This window comes from Hermetia illucens, chromosome 6 (assembly GCF_905115235.1).
Source record: "Hermetia illucens chromosome 6, iHerIll2.2.curated.20191125, whole genome shotgun sequence".
In the NCBI taxonomy this organism is placed as follows: domain Eukaryota; kingdom Metazoa; phylum Arthropoda; class Insecta; order Diptera; family Stratiomyidae; genus Hermetia; species Hermetia illucens.
In genome coordinates this window covers 80734065-80750361 of record NC_051854.1, presented here as the reverse complement: position 1 = coordinate 80750361, position 16297 = coordinate 80734065, and the positions used below count along the sequence as shown (strand labels likewise).

The following is a 16297-nucleotide window of genomic DNA, read 5'->3' as shown; positions in this document are numbered from 1 at the left end:
AGCAAACTCAATCAAATCAGGGATTTTGCAGGGGCCAGTAGGTCAGAGTGTTGACTCACCTCCAGATAAGCAAGTTAGGCGGTTCTTCAGGGTTGCTCTTAGAAGCTGTTAAAGTAAGTCACTGTTTCCAGTGCGCTAATTTCACTTAGTTACCACCTGAGATTAAGAAGTACTGACCAAATGATTCTTTTTGAATTCTTCCAAGGTTATTTTACGTTTAAAAGAACAAGTACCATGCTACGGGAAAGGACTGCTTGGAATTTTCAATGTTGATTGCAAAGTAGCAAAGGTAGGTAAGGTTATCGCACGCTACATCTATACCAGCCCTCCTATATGGTTAAGTGTAAGAGGTGAGGTGCTTGGTAGATAGGTATCAGCACCCGCTCCGAAGAGGCCAATTAGCGCTGCAATGCGCCGTTTTGATGCCAAAAAGTCATAAAACTCCCTAAGACCCTAAAGCAAGGAGAACACACTCCAGCTGGTTCACATCTTTACGAGTTCGCCCGTAGCATTTATGAAAGATAGCAGCTACCTCACTCTACATCTAAAAATCTGTTTGAGGTCCTCAAAAAATTGTTTACCTGTTTACCTAGTGTCTGCAGCATAGCTGAAGAGTTTCCCTCCTCCCTGCAGCTTCGACAATGCGAATTGTAGGGCATGATGTTCCGTGTAGATCGCTACCCGTCTAGCCTAAAAGCTCTCGCGGTTGGTTCTTGTTCTGTGCAAATTTAAGACTTTGAATGTGAATATGGAGTGGATATTCTCACATAATACATATGCATATATTACGTGCTACAAACTAATGGGGCAAATGCACACTCAAATCTCTTTATAAAAGAAATACACAAAACCTTTCATATCTGAAGCATTTAGCGTCCGGTTTCCCGACTTTTTTATTTATTTGAATTATTTGCCGCAACGCTTTATTATTTTTAAATCTTTTTAATGCATCTTTTGCTTCCTCAAGTGTAGATTGTGGGGCAGTTGCCTGTATGCTTCGAGACTCATTTGATGTGCGTAGATTATGTTTACATCATTACAAAAACCTCATTGAAATTTTGGATTTGTTGATTTCTAATCTTGATGGCGTCTTTCAATTGACTCCACTACAGGTCAGTGCAAATGTTCTTGTAATACTCCAATATATGCTGAAGTATGCCATTTCTTCGTTCCTGAGATTTTCGATATCGAATCAACTAGAATGAGCCTTCTATTCCTATTATTTGGCTTCGTTGAAGCTGCTTTCTTTTCTCGTTGGTTATATTATGGGGACTATGGCCCCCAATAGTTCCACCGTGAATGAGCTCTTTCTTGGTGTTTACATCGTAGTCGCTGAGTAGTGCTTTCATATCATGCGGAGGCAATAAATAAAACACTAACTCAAGGGGACTATAGGTTTCATCTTTTACTGATTAATCATTGTTTTCGTTGGAGCATGTACGTTGATTAGTTAGACGTTGAAAAATGTTGTTTCCACTCGAAGCGCTTCATTTCCGCCGCTGATTGTCCCGAAGTCTGTGATGTTATCGGCCAAATTCTTATGGACGACAAAGCTATGCCCTTTTCTCACGTTCCAACTTTTTCCCCGCTTTTAAAAATAGTGTGGGTTGGAGATCAAATGTGTCACTGCCTAATGATTTCGTTTGATGGATCGCCAGGCAATCTATCTTGTACTTTCTGATCTGTTCAATAAGTGCTCCAAAAGGGCAAGGATTGCACGTTCCAAACTCACAGCTTTTCTTCCGTTGCATTGTCAATCCGACGTTTCATGTTCTAAGAATATAACAATGTGATTATGTTTTCAACTTATTGCACAATAGTCAATCTGGACCAATCACTTTTACGGCATAGAGAACTCAGCGTTTAGGCCAGGCGCAAGTTGAGACGAAGTGTGACACAGGATAACGCAGGGTGGCGTAGAAAAGCAGGAGCAGAAACCATTTACGAGCAGGTAGAGCGAAAGCTGACATATATGGTTGCCAATGACCACTTTTTGGGCTATAGCGTATCAACCACATCTACGCGCCCCCACGATTTTCTAAGGTCCCTGCACTCTTTCTCTACTGTTCTGTGCCAATTGCCCTTAGGACGACCCACCGTAGCCTGCAACGCAATTGTTGCCCCTCCTTAATGTGTGATCTATCCACTGCCACTTTCACCTTCCGATCATAGTGCGTACCAGTGCCAGGCCTGTGCGTGCCGATCAAATTCTTCGTTCGAAATTGTATCAGGCTGGCGTACTTAGATGATACGACGCAGGTAGGTGTTCACGAAGGCTTGGAACTTTCGAGTAAGGTGAGGTTCACTGTCCATGTGCTACTTCTATATGGTAACACAGAAAGAACACCGGTACATAACAGTCTGGTGATTGGTGTTGGAATAACTGCAAAAGCAGATCTATCGCCGCTAAATGCATCGGGCAACATCCAATTCGGTGCTCATTAATGGAGTTAGGGAAAGTGCGATGATCCGTCCTTGGTTTTATTGGCGGCTATCTTCAGTCCAGCTCTACTTGCCTCGCTTTCCAAATACAAAGCTATTTGGTCAAGGTCAAGCATGAGGAACGTCACCGATAATAAAAAGAAATAGTATCGATGACAAAATGCAACCGTGACGAACTCCGCTTTGGACCTTAAAATCTTCCGAGATTTTGCCGCGGTGCAGCAGTTGACATTTTGCGCTATCATGCGCTTGAATGAGAAGTCGATCGTTAAAATTCTTCACAATAGCAACGAAAGAATCTCTGTTATTGCATAGCATCGTACAATTATGATGCTCCTTAACCTGGACCGGAATCTTGCGGTCAAGTCTGTCAGAAACCGACTCCCAAGTCAAGAGAGCGCACCTTACGGTAGCCGTCAGAAACAACCAGATGCGTCGAAATGTGATGCCTATTATGAATACCGATAAAAATACAATAATATCCCGTGAAGGCTTTTAGAAAATGTTAATGCTTTTCCATAAAAAAAATAATAATAACGTTTAGCGTTAAGGATTATCTGATGAAAATAAAAAACTATCATTGAGGAATTCACAAGCAATTTTTTTAATTACTTGGATTTCTCGAAGTGGCTGCTACTTTCCAATCAACGCAGGTCACACACTCTAGTGAAAACTGTTAGGCGAACGCAAACCTTCGCTTACGGACGCTCTTAAGCTGCTCCACGTCACCTTGCTACCTCACACTTGTGGTATTCCATGCACTCTCTCGCCCAAATATGACCGTCTTCGTTCATGGACTACCAGAAATACTTGCTAGTGAATAGTCAGTGCGTCGTCCAAATGTCATACCTAGAAGTTGCAGTGATGATCAAATATCGACTGCGGCTGGGATGTTAATCTCTGACATCCCGAACAAATCGTCAGCGACTAAGTTCTTTTTACTGGACACCTGCATTGAGGTGTTTGCAAGTATAGGCATTTTCCACTTCCCAACATAGTATCTGGTTTTTCAGACTCCCCATTTCTTTACTTTATAGCTGTCTACGAATTTGCATTAATATGATACATCCCCCATCCTTATTTTTCTTAGATGGTGATATCGGAGGATTGTCACGGGAATCAAAACGAGCACGTAAAAATCGATTTACAATGTGCCGAAAAGGTTACAGATTCTGATGTGGAAGACAACGTTTTCGAGTCAAACAACTACAACAACGACAAGGTAAGTAACTAATTCTCTTTGTGAACAAAGTTAAATCTGACACTTCTTGATATCCTTCTGTAGCATTCCGAATCAAATGAGGGTAAAAAAGTTTTGGAAAACAACAATTTACTATACACAAATTCGAACGAAATCCAATCGAATGAGGAGTGTAAAGCAAATGATCGTGATATAACATTAAAGCCAAAACCAATCAAGGCTCGGAATGTAGAAAGCAATGTTGTCACCTATCAACCAGTCCCATCTATCTATAGTAGTCCAAAAAATCCAATTGGTGTGACTCCATTTCAGCCAACAGGTAATTCGGTAGCCTATCGATTTCTAGCGAATGAGTCCATATTTCGAAATGTTTCCACTTCACTAGGCGGTGCGTTCAAAACAATGCCGGCAAGTCCAAAAAGTGCATTAAAAATGCCTAACGAAATCAAGCAAGAGGACGATCCTAAAACACCCATACATATTAAACAAGAAGTCCAATCACCATACAATATCAATGGTGTCGCAACTGTTTTCACATTTACTGCACCTCATGATCAAATTCACCCAGACGCAGGTAAAAATTCGAGAGACTACGGAACTAATGGCACACAGCATCATGCATATCTTCTACAACATGCGTTACCTGGAAGCGGTACTGTTGAGGCTTTCGTAAATAGTAATAATATACAAAGTACAGGAAGTAAAGGTAAATTTGAAGCAGCTGCTGGTACTAAGCTGGCAAATCATCACACTAAACTCATTAACGAAACGCATGAAAATCATGAATCATCTTCATCGACATTAGCATCACTTGCGGAACCTTTGCCTAAACTAAGTAGTACTGCTTATACCAATACGTTGAATACTAATAGCTCAGTGAACCCACCAACTTCTACTAACAACAACTGTGCTTATACCACGACAATAGTCCTTACTAATTGTAATAACGCATTACGCAACCAACATAACATTCCCGCCCAAAATGACAATCGTAATCACATCGTATCACAATTATCAAACAATAACCCGCATCAAGCTGGCTGTGACGCAGACACTTCATTACAATTAAAGTTGGATTCTTTGAATGAAATTATTCAGTCATCGTCATCAACTTCAAACGTCTTCGATGCAATCATTTTGGATGCGATTAATTTAAATGGGATCAGGAGTAAAGCGCTATTTGATGCTAAAGAAACACCGAACGACAACAAAATTACCTTGGAGCAGAAATCGCCGAGCGCAGGAATAATCCTGCTGGCGTCCAGTTCACTCTCTGATCTGATGACCAGTGCACCTTCATCTAACATTCAACCACCGCAATCATCATCATTGCCCATCTCATCTCTGTCATCATCCAATTCATTAGCTTCTACTCATTTTACTAACACATTGTCCGAACCTAGGAATGATATCATTAACCACTGCAGTAGTACTAACGCTAAGAATGATATAAATAACAAGTATCTAGTAAATGATAAGTCTAGTTTGAAGAATCACGCGATTTTTATGATTAATCCGACCACGATTAACACTGCTCACGTTACACCAACAGCTACAACCCCACAGCATCCGCAACAACAGCAAGCGCAGTCGATTCCGACAAATCAATTGATTGGCCAAAAGCATATAATGGTGCAGCTTAATAATAGTTCAAAGGTAACGATAATTTTTGTTTTGTTGTGTGTATTACTGAAATGATGAGTGCCATTTTCGTAGCTCGCTTTTTTACCAGTGTCCCGTCAAAATATCTTAACCAGCGCTTCAAATGTAATGAGCTCGACTTGTCTTCCGGTACATACAGTATCTAATCCGAATAATAAAACGCCAAATACCGTGCAATACGTTTTAAGCAAAGGGATCGTACTTCAAAATTATGGTGAACACCAATCATAATGAGAATAACGATTCAGGTTTCGTCTAACCGTTCTCTTTCTTTCATTATTTCAGATCAACCGCCACCTGATTCTCCACTATACAAAAATTTGCCGGCAACACCTAAATCCCTATCAGAAGGTATGAAAAGCACTGTAAATTCTGATAGCGGTGCTGATGCTGATAAACAGCAATCAGATAATGACTGTGATGAGCCCGAGACGAAATTTGTCTTAGCTCCAACGCCTGCACAATTGGGTCAAGCGCCACTTCAGCGAAGATGTAAGGTTTTCGTTTAAAAGTGCTTTCAGTTCATTGCCTAATCCTGTCTAACTTTCAGTGGCTAAGAGTGGCGAAACTCCACAATCACATTCTTCTACTGATCCTCCTATAATGATTAATTTACCCACGACAATTCACTCTACAGTTTCTTCATTACCAACACCAAATTCGGCAAGTGGCAATGAATATCAAAGTCAAATCTCACCGACAAAGAAACCATTCTCGAAAAAACCAAAAACAGATGACATGGATAAGTAAGAGATTTAATTTTCTGAGGAATTTCTTGTCTAGATTAACATTTCCTTGTCTTCCTAGCGTTTTGAAACAAGTGGACTTTGAGAAGAAGTTCGAAAGCTTGCCGCAATTCAAACCCGCAGATTGCCAATCGCCCAGTGCTATATCAGTCCCAAACTCACCACGAATCTATAGTACCAACTACAAGAAAAAGAATATGATTCAGAAGATTCGTAAGTTTTGCAAGCTCCATCATATGAAAACTTGGTTAACTTTTGTTGTTTTTGAACAGAAGGTGAAGATGAGCCATTAAGTGCAGGTGCACTTCCAACATCCACAGCATCATCCACATATGTCGGCGGCACGAGGTTCTTTGGACCAGACTTCAATATAGAGCAATTGCGAGGTATCTTATTGAATCCTGAAAGTTTGTGAAGTTTTTAATGAAATAAATTTAGGTGACATGGAAGCTGAAAACACCGGTCGTTCGCCTCGTACCCCACAAACTCCACTGCAAAGTGCACGTTCCCAAGATGCAAACGAGAAGGGTCATCGGAAAATATTAGAACAGAGACGACAGTTAGTTATGCAGCTGTTTAGCGAGCACGGAATGTTCCCATCAGCACCAGCTACGGTGAAGTTTCAAGTAAGATAATCATTATCATATTTTGATAGCCTTTTCCTTTATATCGTTTTTATTGGTTCTTTTTTATGTACTTCACAGGCTGAACACAGTCACATATTTCCTCGAAGGCAAGACTTACAACTCAAAATACGAGAAGTGCGTCAAAAGTATATGGGTCAACCAGGTTTCACACCTCAATCGGCTGGTCCAACCACGCCCATTGAAACTTCAACAGGTATGGTTGCCATTCCCTAGAAATTTCAATTAATCTTAATCTTTAATTGATTAAATAAAAAAGCGAAAACTTGTTGCCAATTTAACAAGCTTTTAAATTATATGTCCGGATAGCTAAGTGGTTAGAGCACAAGGCTGTCGTACGGAAGGTCGCGGTTCAAATCTCGCTGGCGGCAGTGGGATTTGTATCGTGATTTAACATCGGATACCAGTCGACTCAGCTGTGAATGAGTACCTGAGTCAAATCAGGGTAATAATCTCGGGCGAGCGTAATGCTGACCACATTGCTTCTTACAGTGTTCTGTAGTGTACCGTTACGGTCTTGAATGAAGTGCTCTAACACACTTCAAGGCCCTTATCCAATATGGATTGTTGTGCCAACGTTTATTATTTAAATTATAGCCAGCAGAACATGGCGCATCGACCACATTAACGCGTTATTATTACCGGTCCGGCGAAACTCTCTGCAGGTCTTCCTGTGAAGCCCTCCTCTACAATTCTGCCCAAATGTTCCACTTGTCGACCACTCTGAAAAAGTAGACTTCATTCCATGGTACAGTATGCAATGAAGTTTTCGTCCTTTCTTAAAGTGTGACCTATATATTATCACTTCCCCCTTTAAGTTAACAAGTTTACCGGTACGTGCCCCATATGCCGACGGCGGGATCCGTGGGGTCGTCGCAGTACTATGATACGGCAGTAGCAGGTTTTCACGAAGGCTTGAAGTCTTTGAGTAATAATGGTGCTCAATTTCCAGGTACTCTTCCCATATAACGGCACGGAGAGAACATTGGTGCGAAATAATCTCAACTAGATGTTGGCGTTAAGACGCATTACCAGATTTCGAGCTAAGCAGTGAAGACGGGTCTAGCATTATTAGTTCGTCGAGCGACATCAAGTTCGGCACCGGTCTCGAAAGAAACAACGCTTTCTAGATATTCAAATTGATTGACGCCCTCGATATTCTGCTCATTACTGCAGATAGAAAGAGTGCAATCACCCGTCAGACTGTTTTTGTTAGTTTTTATTTTCAATTCGACTCTGCTTGCCTCCTTCTCCAAATCCAGAGTCCGTTGACCAAGATAGATGACTCGGTGAGAAAACAAGCAGTGGTCATTAGCTTACTCAAGATGTTTGAGGAAAGGTGACATGGTTCATTGAAACCCTCCACGTTCTTCGAACAAGGCAACATTATGGACCTCACCGATAACAAGAAGAAATAATATCGGTCGGAGGGTGTAATTCTGATGAGTGTCGCTTTGGGCTTTCAATTCCTTCGGAATTTTACCTCTGTACAGCGCATGGTATTCTCCGGATTGCCCTTACTTTCTGCACAGAGCATCCCAGATCATCTATTAACATTGTCGAAAGATTTCTTCAAATCGATGAAAAGTAAGTACGTGAAGCGGAGATTTAAACTCCGGATATTGTTCCAAAATGATTCGAAATATGGTCATATGTTCAAAGCAGCCTGCTCTCTGTACGATCAAGCCATCGAGATGTTCCTTGATATTAATGATGAAAATCCCTTTGGGAAAAATATGTGTGACGTCTATTTAAACCGTAGCAATGACAATTAGCCAGGACACCAAAATTGTATAACAGTAGAGCGAATATTTAATTAGGATGAATGATAACAGATGCTTCTGATGTCAATAAGGGAATCCTGTAAAAGGAGCAAAGTAGTTTTCTAGGCAAGTATTCACATGACTTTCTGGAATGTTCCGCAGGTTATTAAACAGCCGGAAGTCCGCTCTCGGAGTTAGTCTGGTTCTTGCGTTAGAACTGATGGTGTCGGTTAGAAACGCGCCTCAAATTATATCAGTTGGTCTATAACTAATTGGGCATAATGTTGTGTAATTAAATGTGAAATTAACGTTTTTGTTAAATTTATAAAACGAAACCCTGAGGTTTGGGGCTGAACACTACCGGTTTGTTGCGTTTGCCAGGGACGCAGTGCGAAAGCTGAAGCTGCCACCACCACCAACCACGCGAAAAACATGGCTGGCGTGCCTAGAGATCTCGACTCCTGCGCGCACGTCTTAATTAGAACAGACGCCTCCCAAAGGCCGCTACAACCAAATTACAAAGGCCCCTTTGCAGTCCCCCTGTGGGACCCAAATATTTTAGGCGCAACGTCGGAGGCACCTTGGTCCCTTTTTCCAGAAAGAATGATATCAACTAATGAAGACAGATATTGAAAAACAGAAAAAAAATTAACCCACAAACTTTGGTACAACCAAACCAAGTAATCGCACTGTCATTATAAAACGTCTATTTATTTCATATGCACCATTGCACATATTTTACGTTGCACACAATTGTCACATGTCACTGCGATTTTGTAGCCCAGGTCATGCATTTCGATAGATTCGAATTTCACGAATCTGTCACGTGTTTCACATTTTATGTTCTGAGAAACACCCATAAATACGGTGCGGCTAGTACTGATCCTTAGAGTTTGGGGACGGGAGTGGCTACTTAGCTGGTTGTTGCGTTTAGGAGAGGCTCTACAAGGAATAAGATCGAATATTTCCTGGGGGCTGTGACGGTTATAATAATGATAGAGAAGAGCAAGGCATCCAACATTTCATCTGTGTTCAAGAGGCTCAATTTGTGATGTAATGCTCACATCACCGATGAGTTTAAAAGATCTTCGTTGAACTTTATCAAGAACGGACAGTGCAGTGATACCTGCACCCGCCCAAATGTGAGAGTTTTATTCGAGTCTAGGCCTAAATTGACTCTTGTAGATCTGTGCTAGATCGGATGGTGAAAAATATTTTTTGCAACATTTCACAAACCCCAAACATTTCATCGTATTTTTCGTAATGCCGAAGATGTGGTCGGTCCAGCTGAGCTTGCTAGAGATGTTAATACCCAGTATGTTGAGCGAGGGTGAGTCGGTAATATTCACACCATCGAAAAGAATAGATTGTGAGGAGGGGGGGGCACATAGTTTATTCGATATGAGACAGCATAGGGTTTTAGAAGCATTGAAGTGGGTGGGTGGCAGAACAGTACCTTTAGGTACCTCGCGATTTAGGGTAGGAAGTTCTGATTCAACACGGTCTAATACAATTCAAATGGAACGGCCATTAAGGAAGCTTTCAATCGAGCTTGTCATCAGGAGGGCGGTGTGCCTTACTCTGTCAAAAGCCTTCGAAATATCAAGGGCATCTTTGGTCTCGCCGTGATTATGAAGACAATGATTCCATTTTTCCGTGAGAAGTGTCATCAAGTCACTGGTCGAGCGCATAGAATGAAATCCGTATTGCTTGTCGCTGATAAGGTGGTTTGAGTCAAAATAGGTCATTAATTTAGAGATGATAAGTTTTTCAAAAACTTTGGACGGAATTGAAGTTAATGCTATGGGTCGGTAGTTAGCTCCTTTTTAAGCTTTTGTGTGAAACAAAACCCTGTTAGAATCGATTCGATGTCTGTCTGTCCGTCTGTCTCTCTGTCACACCCGATTTATTCGGAAATGGCTAGACCGATTGTCACGAAAATTGGTGGATGTAAGGGATAACATAGTATCCAATTTGGTCAAGTTTGAAGAAAATCCAACTATTATTAACAAAGTTGTAGGAGGTGAAACTTTGTCATTTTTTGTGAATTTTGTGCATTCTACAACGTGTATGACGTCATCATCACATATCAATTCGTCAATACCACAACGACGTAAGTTCATAAGAATGGGGTCGCAAAGAATTATTTTGTTTTAGTTTTTTTAGCCATTTATATATGAATATCAATTACTCCAAACAGACATGTGTGTATGTATGTATGTAGTATATACGTGCTAATGAAGTTTGCGGGAAATATAATATGTAATTCAGATAGCTATATTTGTACATTAATCCAGCCGTATTTAATATACGTACTATATATGTACATATGTATGCTTTTGCGAAAGAAATGAACCAGAAATATGGGTACGATCAATTTATATACGTGCATATATATGCAAAGTATTCGGAAATAGGCAAATTGTTTGTTTAGAGTGAATATATCAACGGCTGTAATATGTACGTATGTCTTGTAGTTTGGAAAAATATGGAGGAGTATGTTGGACTTGTAGCTATATACGGATAGAAAAATGTGCGTTGAATTTTCTTACATAAGATGAACACAAAACCTTCATAACCGAAGCGCGGGCTTCCGGTATTGCGACTTGTTAAAACTATGTGGGATGAATGAACGCATACCACTTAGAATTATACTATTCATGCAGTCACATAAGAAGTCCACATTCTTCACAGCGAACGCCGTAGACCAGTTTATAACACTTATGTATTTATTAAACGCGACTCAGTCAGTTCTGGCGTAATCGCTTGGTGGAATAAGGGCGCTTTTTGTGTAGAGATAGTAGTTTGTGGAAATAATGCAGTGGCCCGAACTCTCTAAGGACGGCTATGGAGACTATGTACTTCTCAGGGTGTGACGACATGAAAAGATCCAGAAGTTGGGCATTTTCACCTCGTTTATCTGGTCTATCTTGTTGAACAATCTTCTAGTTGCCGTAAGTTATGAGACTGACACAGAAGCTCGACATGTCTTCCCACCAAGATTGTGGTCGCTGAAAATCTGAGCCACTATACATTATGCATGTTGATATCGCTCGCAATGACGATTTCAGACAAGGGGAATTATTGGGTTAAATTATCAATGTTAGAAGCGGGTGCGTCAAAGAAACGTACAGCATCAGCATCTGAGGAATTAGGGCTGCTATATAAGAAACAGAGGAATATGATATGCATTGAGAGATTAATTCTAATCTAGGCGTAGGTGAATTCCAGATTACGACTGCAACATACACAGATTGGTTATGCTGTGGTCACCTGCAAATAAAACCGAAAGCGACGATTGCGTCAAAATCAGCGGCAGTGTTATGTTTGTTGTGCTGGCTTTGAATTGATAAACCGCTATCTTATGTTTCAATTGTATAGGCCACTATGTAAGGTGGAATATTATAATATGAGACCGACTCACCGCGGCGTATCCAATTTGAGCAAAGGGCATAGATAAGCCCCTTACATTGGCAATTTACTAAAACTAATTTAGTGTAGTTGAAACTAGATTAAGTTTCGCCGAGATGAAGAGCGATCCCGGCGCACATCCGCATAACGTGCAGCACAACCTGAGCTCATCCTACTAATGGCTCTTAAGCTCGTATACAACTGACTACAAGGATTTGTAAAGTCGAACCGAGTCATGTACTTCACGCCCTTAAAAAAGCCGGTTTATAGTAACGATGGAACGATCGCCCCACGAGCGCCGTCCGCTCAGCCTTGCGGCCGTAACGAAGCGCGTTTCAAACCGCTGTAACATTCTTTCTATTGCTCAGATTGCTATAAAAATTTGAGAAAATGTTCTCAAGTAGTTGTACCTTAACATAATAAAACAAATTTCGAATTTCTGCAAAACAAGTCGGGAAACCGGAAACTAGACGCTTCAGGTATGAAAGGTTTTGTATATTTCTTTTATAAAGAGATTTAAGTGTGCATTTGTCCCATTAGTATGTAGCACGTAATATACGCATGTATTATATGAAAATATCCACTTCCAAGTGATATTGACATTAATTGTCTTGAATTTGCACAGAAGCGACAGTTATGACCTAGTATAACTTTGTTAGTAATAGTGCAACTTAAGGGGGGTTTCCTGTCAATTACTCAAAATTATAGTAATGTACTATTAATAACTTTATTTGAACAGGTATCGGTACGGAGGGTATTTCGGAGCCTAGGCACCATGGCAGTCTCCTGGTTTTTTTTTTTCAGATTTTTCGGTTAAGTAGTTTCTGGGTACGGGTTCGTTAAAGAAATTATCACTTTAAACCTCCCGCACGCCTCACCTTTCGAACAAATGTCAAAACTAAGCCAGGCTTCGAAAAGTACTAACCGAGACCTTTCATTTGATACATTTGATGAAAAAAATTTACAAACCCTCTTTTGCATGTATGGAGACTCCCCTTAAATTCGACGTAAAAGGATGTAACTCACTATATGCGTGAGCGTTCACAGTTCCCAACTTTCCACCAAATTTGGTGTCAATCGCTACAACCGTCTCTGAGAAAAATGCGTGTAATGGACAGAAACACAGACAGATAATAAAAGGATTTTAATTTTGTGTTTACACAAAACCTTAAAAAAGGTATACAACCTCTTAATAAGGTTTTGTTTTACATAAAACCAACAAATGAAATCGTCGAGCATTTAATTATTCTTAAATTAAAAATCTACAGATCTTTTCATACCCGAAGCACTGCGCTTCAGATTTCCCATTTGTTTATCTATATAAATTTCCAATGGTATATTGTACTACTGACAACCGTGAAATGCATAGACTACAACCAAACATTTAATTTCAGGACATTCAGGGGATCTATCGCAACAACAGCAAAGTCAACTGCAACAACAACAAATGCCGCAATCACAATAAAAAAAACTTTTCGATTTCAATAGTGAATAAAATTTGAAAATAATGATACATTTACGCAGCAAATAAATCTATATAGATAAAATCTATATTTAGATGATAGTAAAGATGAAAAGGCAACGCAGCAGCATACACAAACAAATAGAATATACAAGCAAATAGTTACTGAAAACAATTTTTAAAGGAGAAACATTTTTATCAACAACTTTAATACAAATTTAAAGAGAGAGGAAGTAGTGAAAACAAAATCCAATTAATCAATTGGAACCGATACATATGCATACATATATATTCATAAATATATAGAAGCCATAATCACCGCAACATAAAAAAAAAAATAAAGAAACGAAGAAGCTAATTTTAATTTGTTTTAGTAAATTGTAATGTCGCTTTTCATTTAGACAATTTATCCATTTTTAGTCTTGGAAATTATCTAAAACAGAAATAATAAACATATTTAAAGATGAAAACAGGTAATAATACAGTTAGTAGAATCAATAAAAGGATTAAATAGATATTTGAATGAATACATATGCAAGCAAGAGAGACGAACGATCAAGGAAGAATGTTTGATGAATGTTAAACTCGTGGTCATTCTGAGTGTAATTACGCGGTATTTCCTATTCGCTAGTGTTGATTTATATTTTGCAAATACCGATATTTCGGGAACCACTTCATCACCCTTCATCAGTACTAACAGGTCTTGGCTTGTTAGTACTGATTAAGGGAGCAAGTGGTTCCCGAAATATCGGTTTTCACCCTTCATCAGTGCTAACAAGTCAAGACTTGTTAGCACTAAGTCTTGACTTGTTAGCACTAATTAAGGAAACAAGTGGTTTCCGAAATATCGGTGTTTGCACAATATAAATCAACACTAGCAAATAGGAAAAACAAGTTTTTATTATTTCAAATCCTTGTCATTGTATTTTATAGTAATATTTTGCTGCTTTCTTCTGTTCTCTATTTTTTTATCTGCAACCATGAAAGTCCCATCAATTTTAAAATGAATTTCATTTCAATTTTCTACTATTTATAATATTATAAAAAAATATTTTATAGTAGTATGTTAGTATCTTTTTTATTCTGATAATTTGCAATTTGTAAATATTTCCTAGAATAGTAATTTTAGTTTCGAACATGTATAATTGTAAAGTTGGAAGTGAAAATAATTGCAATTTCGAAAATAACTGGAGAATTGCTAAAAAGAATTTGTATAAGGTTCCTGTCTGAAGTCCATTCTTAGTATTTTTAATAAAATGAAAGTATGTTCTTCTAAATTTGTAATTGCATTCAATTGGAAAATTCATTATCCTAGGTGTTCTTATTAAACAGTTTTTATAGTAAATGCGAAGTAGAAAAGATACAAAAGAAATCCTACCTAGAATTTACAATTATTTGTAGCTAAATGGACGAATAAAAGTTACAAGTAAAATTTTCCACATTTATGGAGTAACCAGGTAAGCGACTTATCTTTTCATTATAGTCAAAATATTTTGAATGGTAAATAGGGAGCTCAGGACAAACTCACAAAATGAGAAACTTCAGCTCTAATACTATGCAAATTCTTTTTCATTCGCTTTGGCTCCAATGAATCTAGAAGTATCTTCTGTAATTCTAACGTTACAATTTTGTTTGAATAGTTAAATGTTAGAATAACTTCCTTTACCGTTCTAAGTAGTCAATTAAATTCTTTTTAAACATTCATTAATGTTTCTTACTCAGAAAAAGTCAAACTTGAGATGGTTTTAATAGTTGGGTGCCAACGAATATGATGCGTGCATCTTTGATGGAATGAATACATTCAAAATAAGTTATCAATATAAAGTAGTGAGGGCTAAGTTGTATGTAAACGTTATGATAATGTCGTGTTAATTTAAAATACGAAACAAAACAATTAAATAGATTTTAGGTTTCTGTTCAATTTTTATTTGTTACATTTGTTAAGCAAAGAGTATAATTTGATAAGATCGAGAGCGCAGAAATAGATAATAATGATTATCATTAAAGTAAATAGTAATTATCCAAGTTTGTACGACGATTACAGTAAAAAGTGAAATTATATGCACCACACAAGATAATATTATTAGGAAATAGAAACTTATTGCAATATTGAATAGAATGCGGGTGTATAGATAAAACTATACATTTCACGACAAGATTACAATTAAATGATAATGAAGTCACAGAACAATAAAAATGTCTTTTCATTTTTATATAGTCGAAAACAGAAAGTAATAATATCAAGGAAAAAAAAGTTTGTTATCATACTTAATTGAAATATTAACAAGATTTTAAAATGTATTGAACAAAACAAATTACAGGAAGTAGGAATAACGAAAATCGAATGTTAGGATAGACTTGCTACAGAAAGACTATATCAACTATAATATTATCTCGCTTAAATTCACATGTCGCACCTTCTTTATGAAACAAGGCCTATGTACGTCTACAATTATTGTTTTTCAAATTTTGTCCCAGCTTCCGTCATTATATAATTAACCTTTAAAGTGACATTTCTTCGTCGCGATGTACGCCTAATCGTTTTGTATTTTATCTAATTTATTTTGAAAACAACGATTTAATCAATGATGCCTCTAAAATCTACCCATTGCATTAAAATATTGACCCTAAGAAAGACACAAAGAATGCGGCAGATACACTGTTTTAAGATCAATGTAGAACGACTAGTAGCAGAAGAAGGAGGTCAATGGCCTGTTAAAGAAAAGTATTTTTTTTTTTTTTGAAGAATTTCTACATTTTACATTTTTTATAACGCTCATATGCAGTGTTATTATTTTTATAGTATGAATCTTCAAGTTCGTCAAAATATGCATTTACAGCATTGATAACTTCCTCGCTGTCCCCAATTTTTTTACTTCCGTGTCATTTTCGAAGTTAGGAAATAAAAATTACGTGTTCTTGCGGTAAGGTATTAGGTTGTTGCACATGAAATGGTCGATTTGGCT

At 38.3% G+C, this 16297-nt stretch overlaps 1 protein-coding gene across 4 annotated transcripts in view; it reads left to right on the top strand.

The window, feature by feature from the left end:
- Positions 1–15528, top strand: part of LOC119660601 (putative transcription factor capicua) — a 132011-nt gene extending 116483 nt beyond the window's left edge. For 2 of the 4 annotated variants that reach the window (XM_038069277.1, XM_038069281.1), the window contains 12 exons: positions 3533–3664; positions 3728–3962; positions 4029–4349; positions 5196–5299; positions 5360–5519; positions 5591–5797; positions 5856–6051; positions 6113–6264; positions 6324–6437; positions 6490–6677; positions 6756–6891; positions 13264–15528. In XM_038069277.1, coding sequence (XP_037925205.1) covers positions 3533–3664; positions 3728–3962; positions 4029–4349; positions 5196–5299; positions 5360–5519; positions 5591–5797; positions 5856–6051; positions 6113–6264; positions 6324–6437; positions 6490–6677; positions 6756–6891; positions 13264–13334 — 2016 coding nt within the window. In that variant the 3' untranslated portion in view covers positions 13335–15528. The remainder of the gene's footprint in view (positions 1–3532; positions 3665–3727; positions 3963–4028; positions 4350–5195; positions 5300–5359; positions 5520–5590; positions 5798–5855; positions 6052–6112; positions 6265–6323; positions 6438–6489; positions 6678–6755; positions 6892–13263) is intronic. The other 2 variants (XM_038069279.1, XM_038069280.1) reach the window with 2 other exon arrangements.
- Positions 15529–16297: the final 769 nt, after the last annotated feature.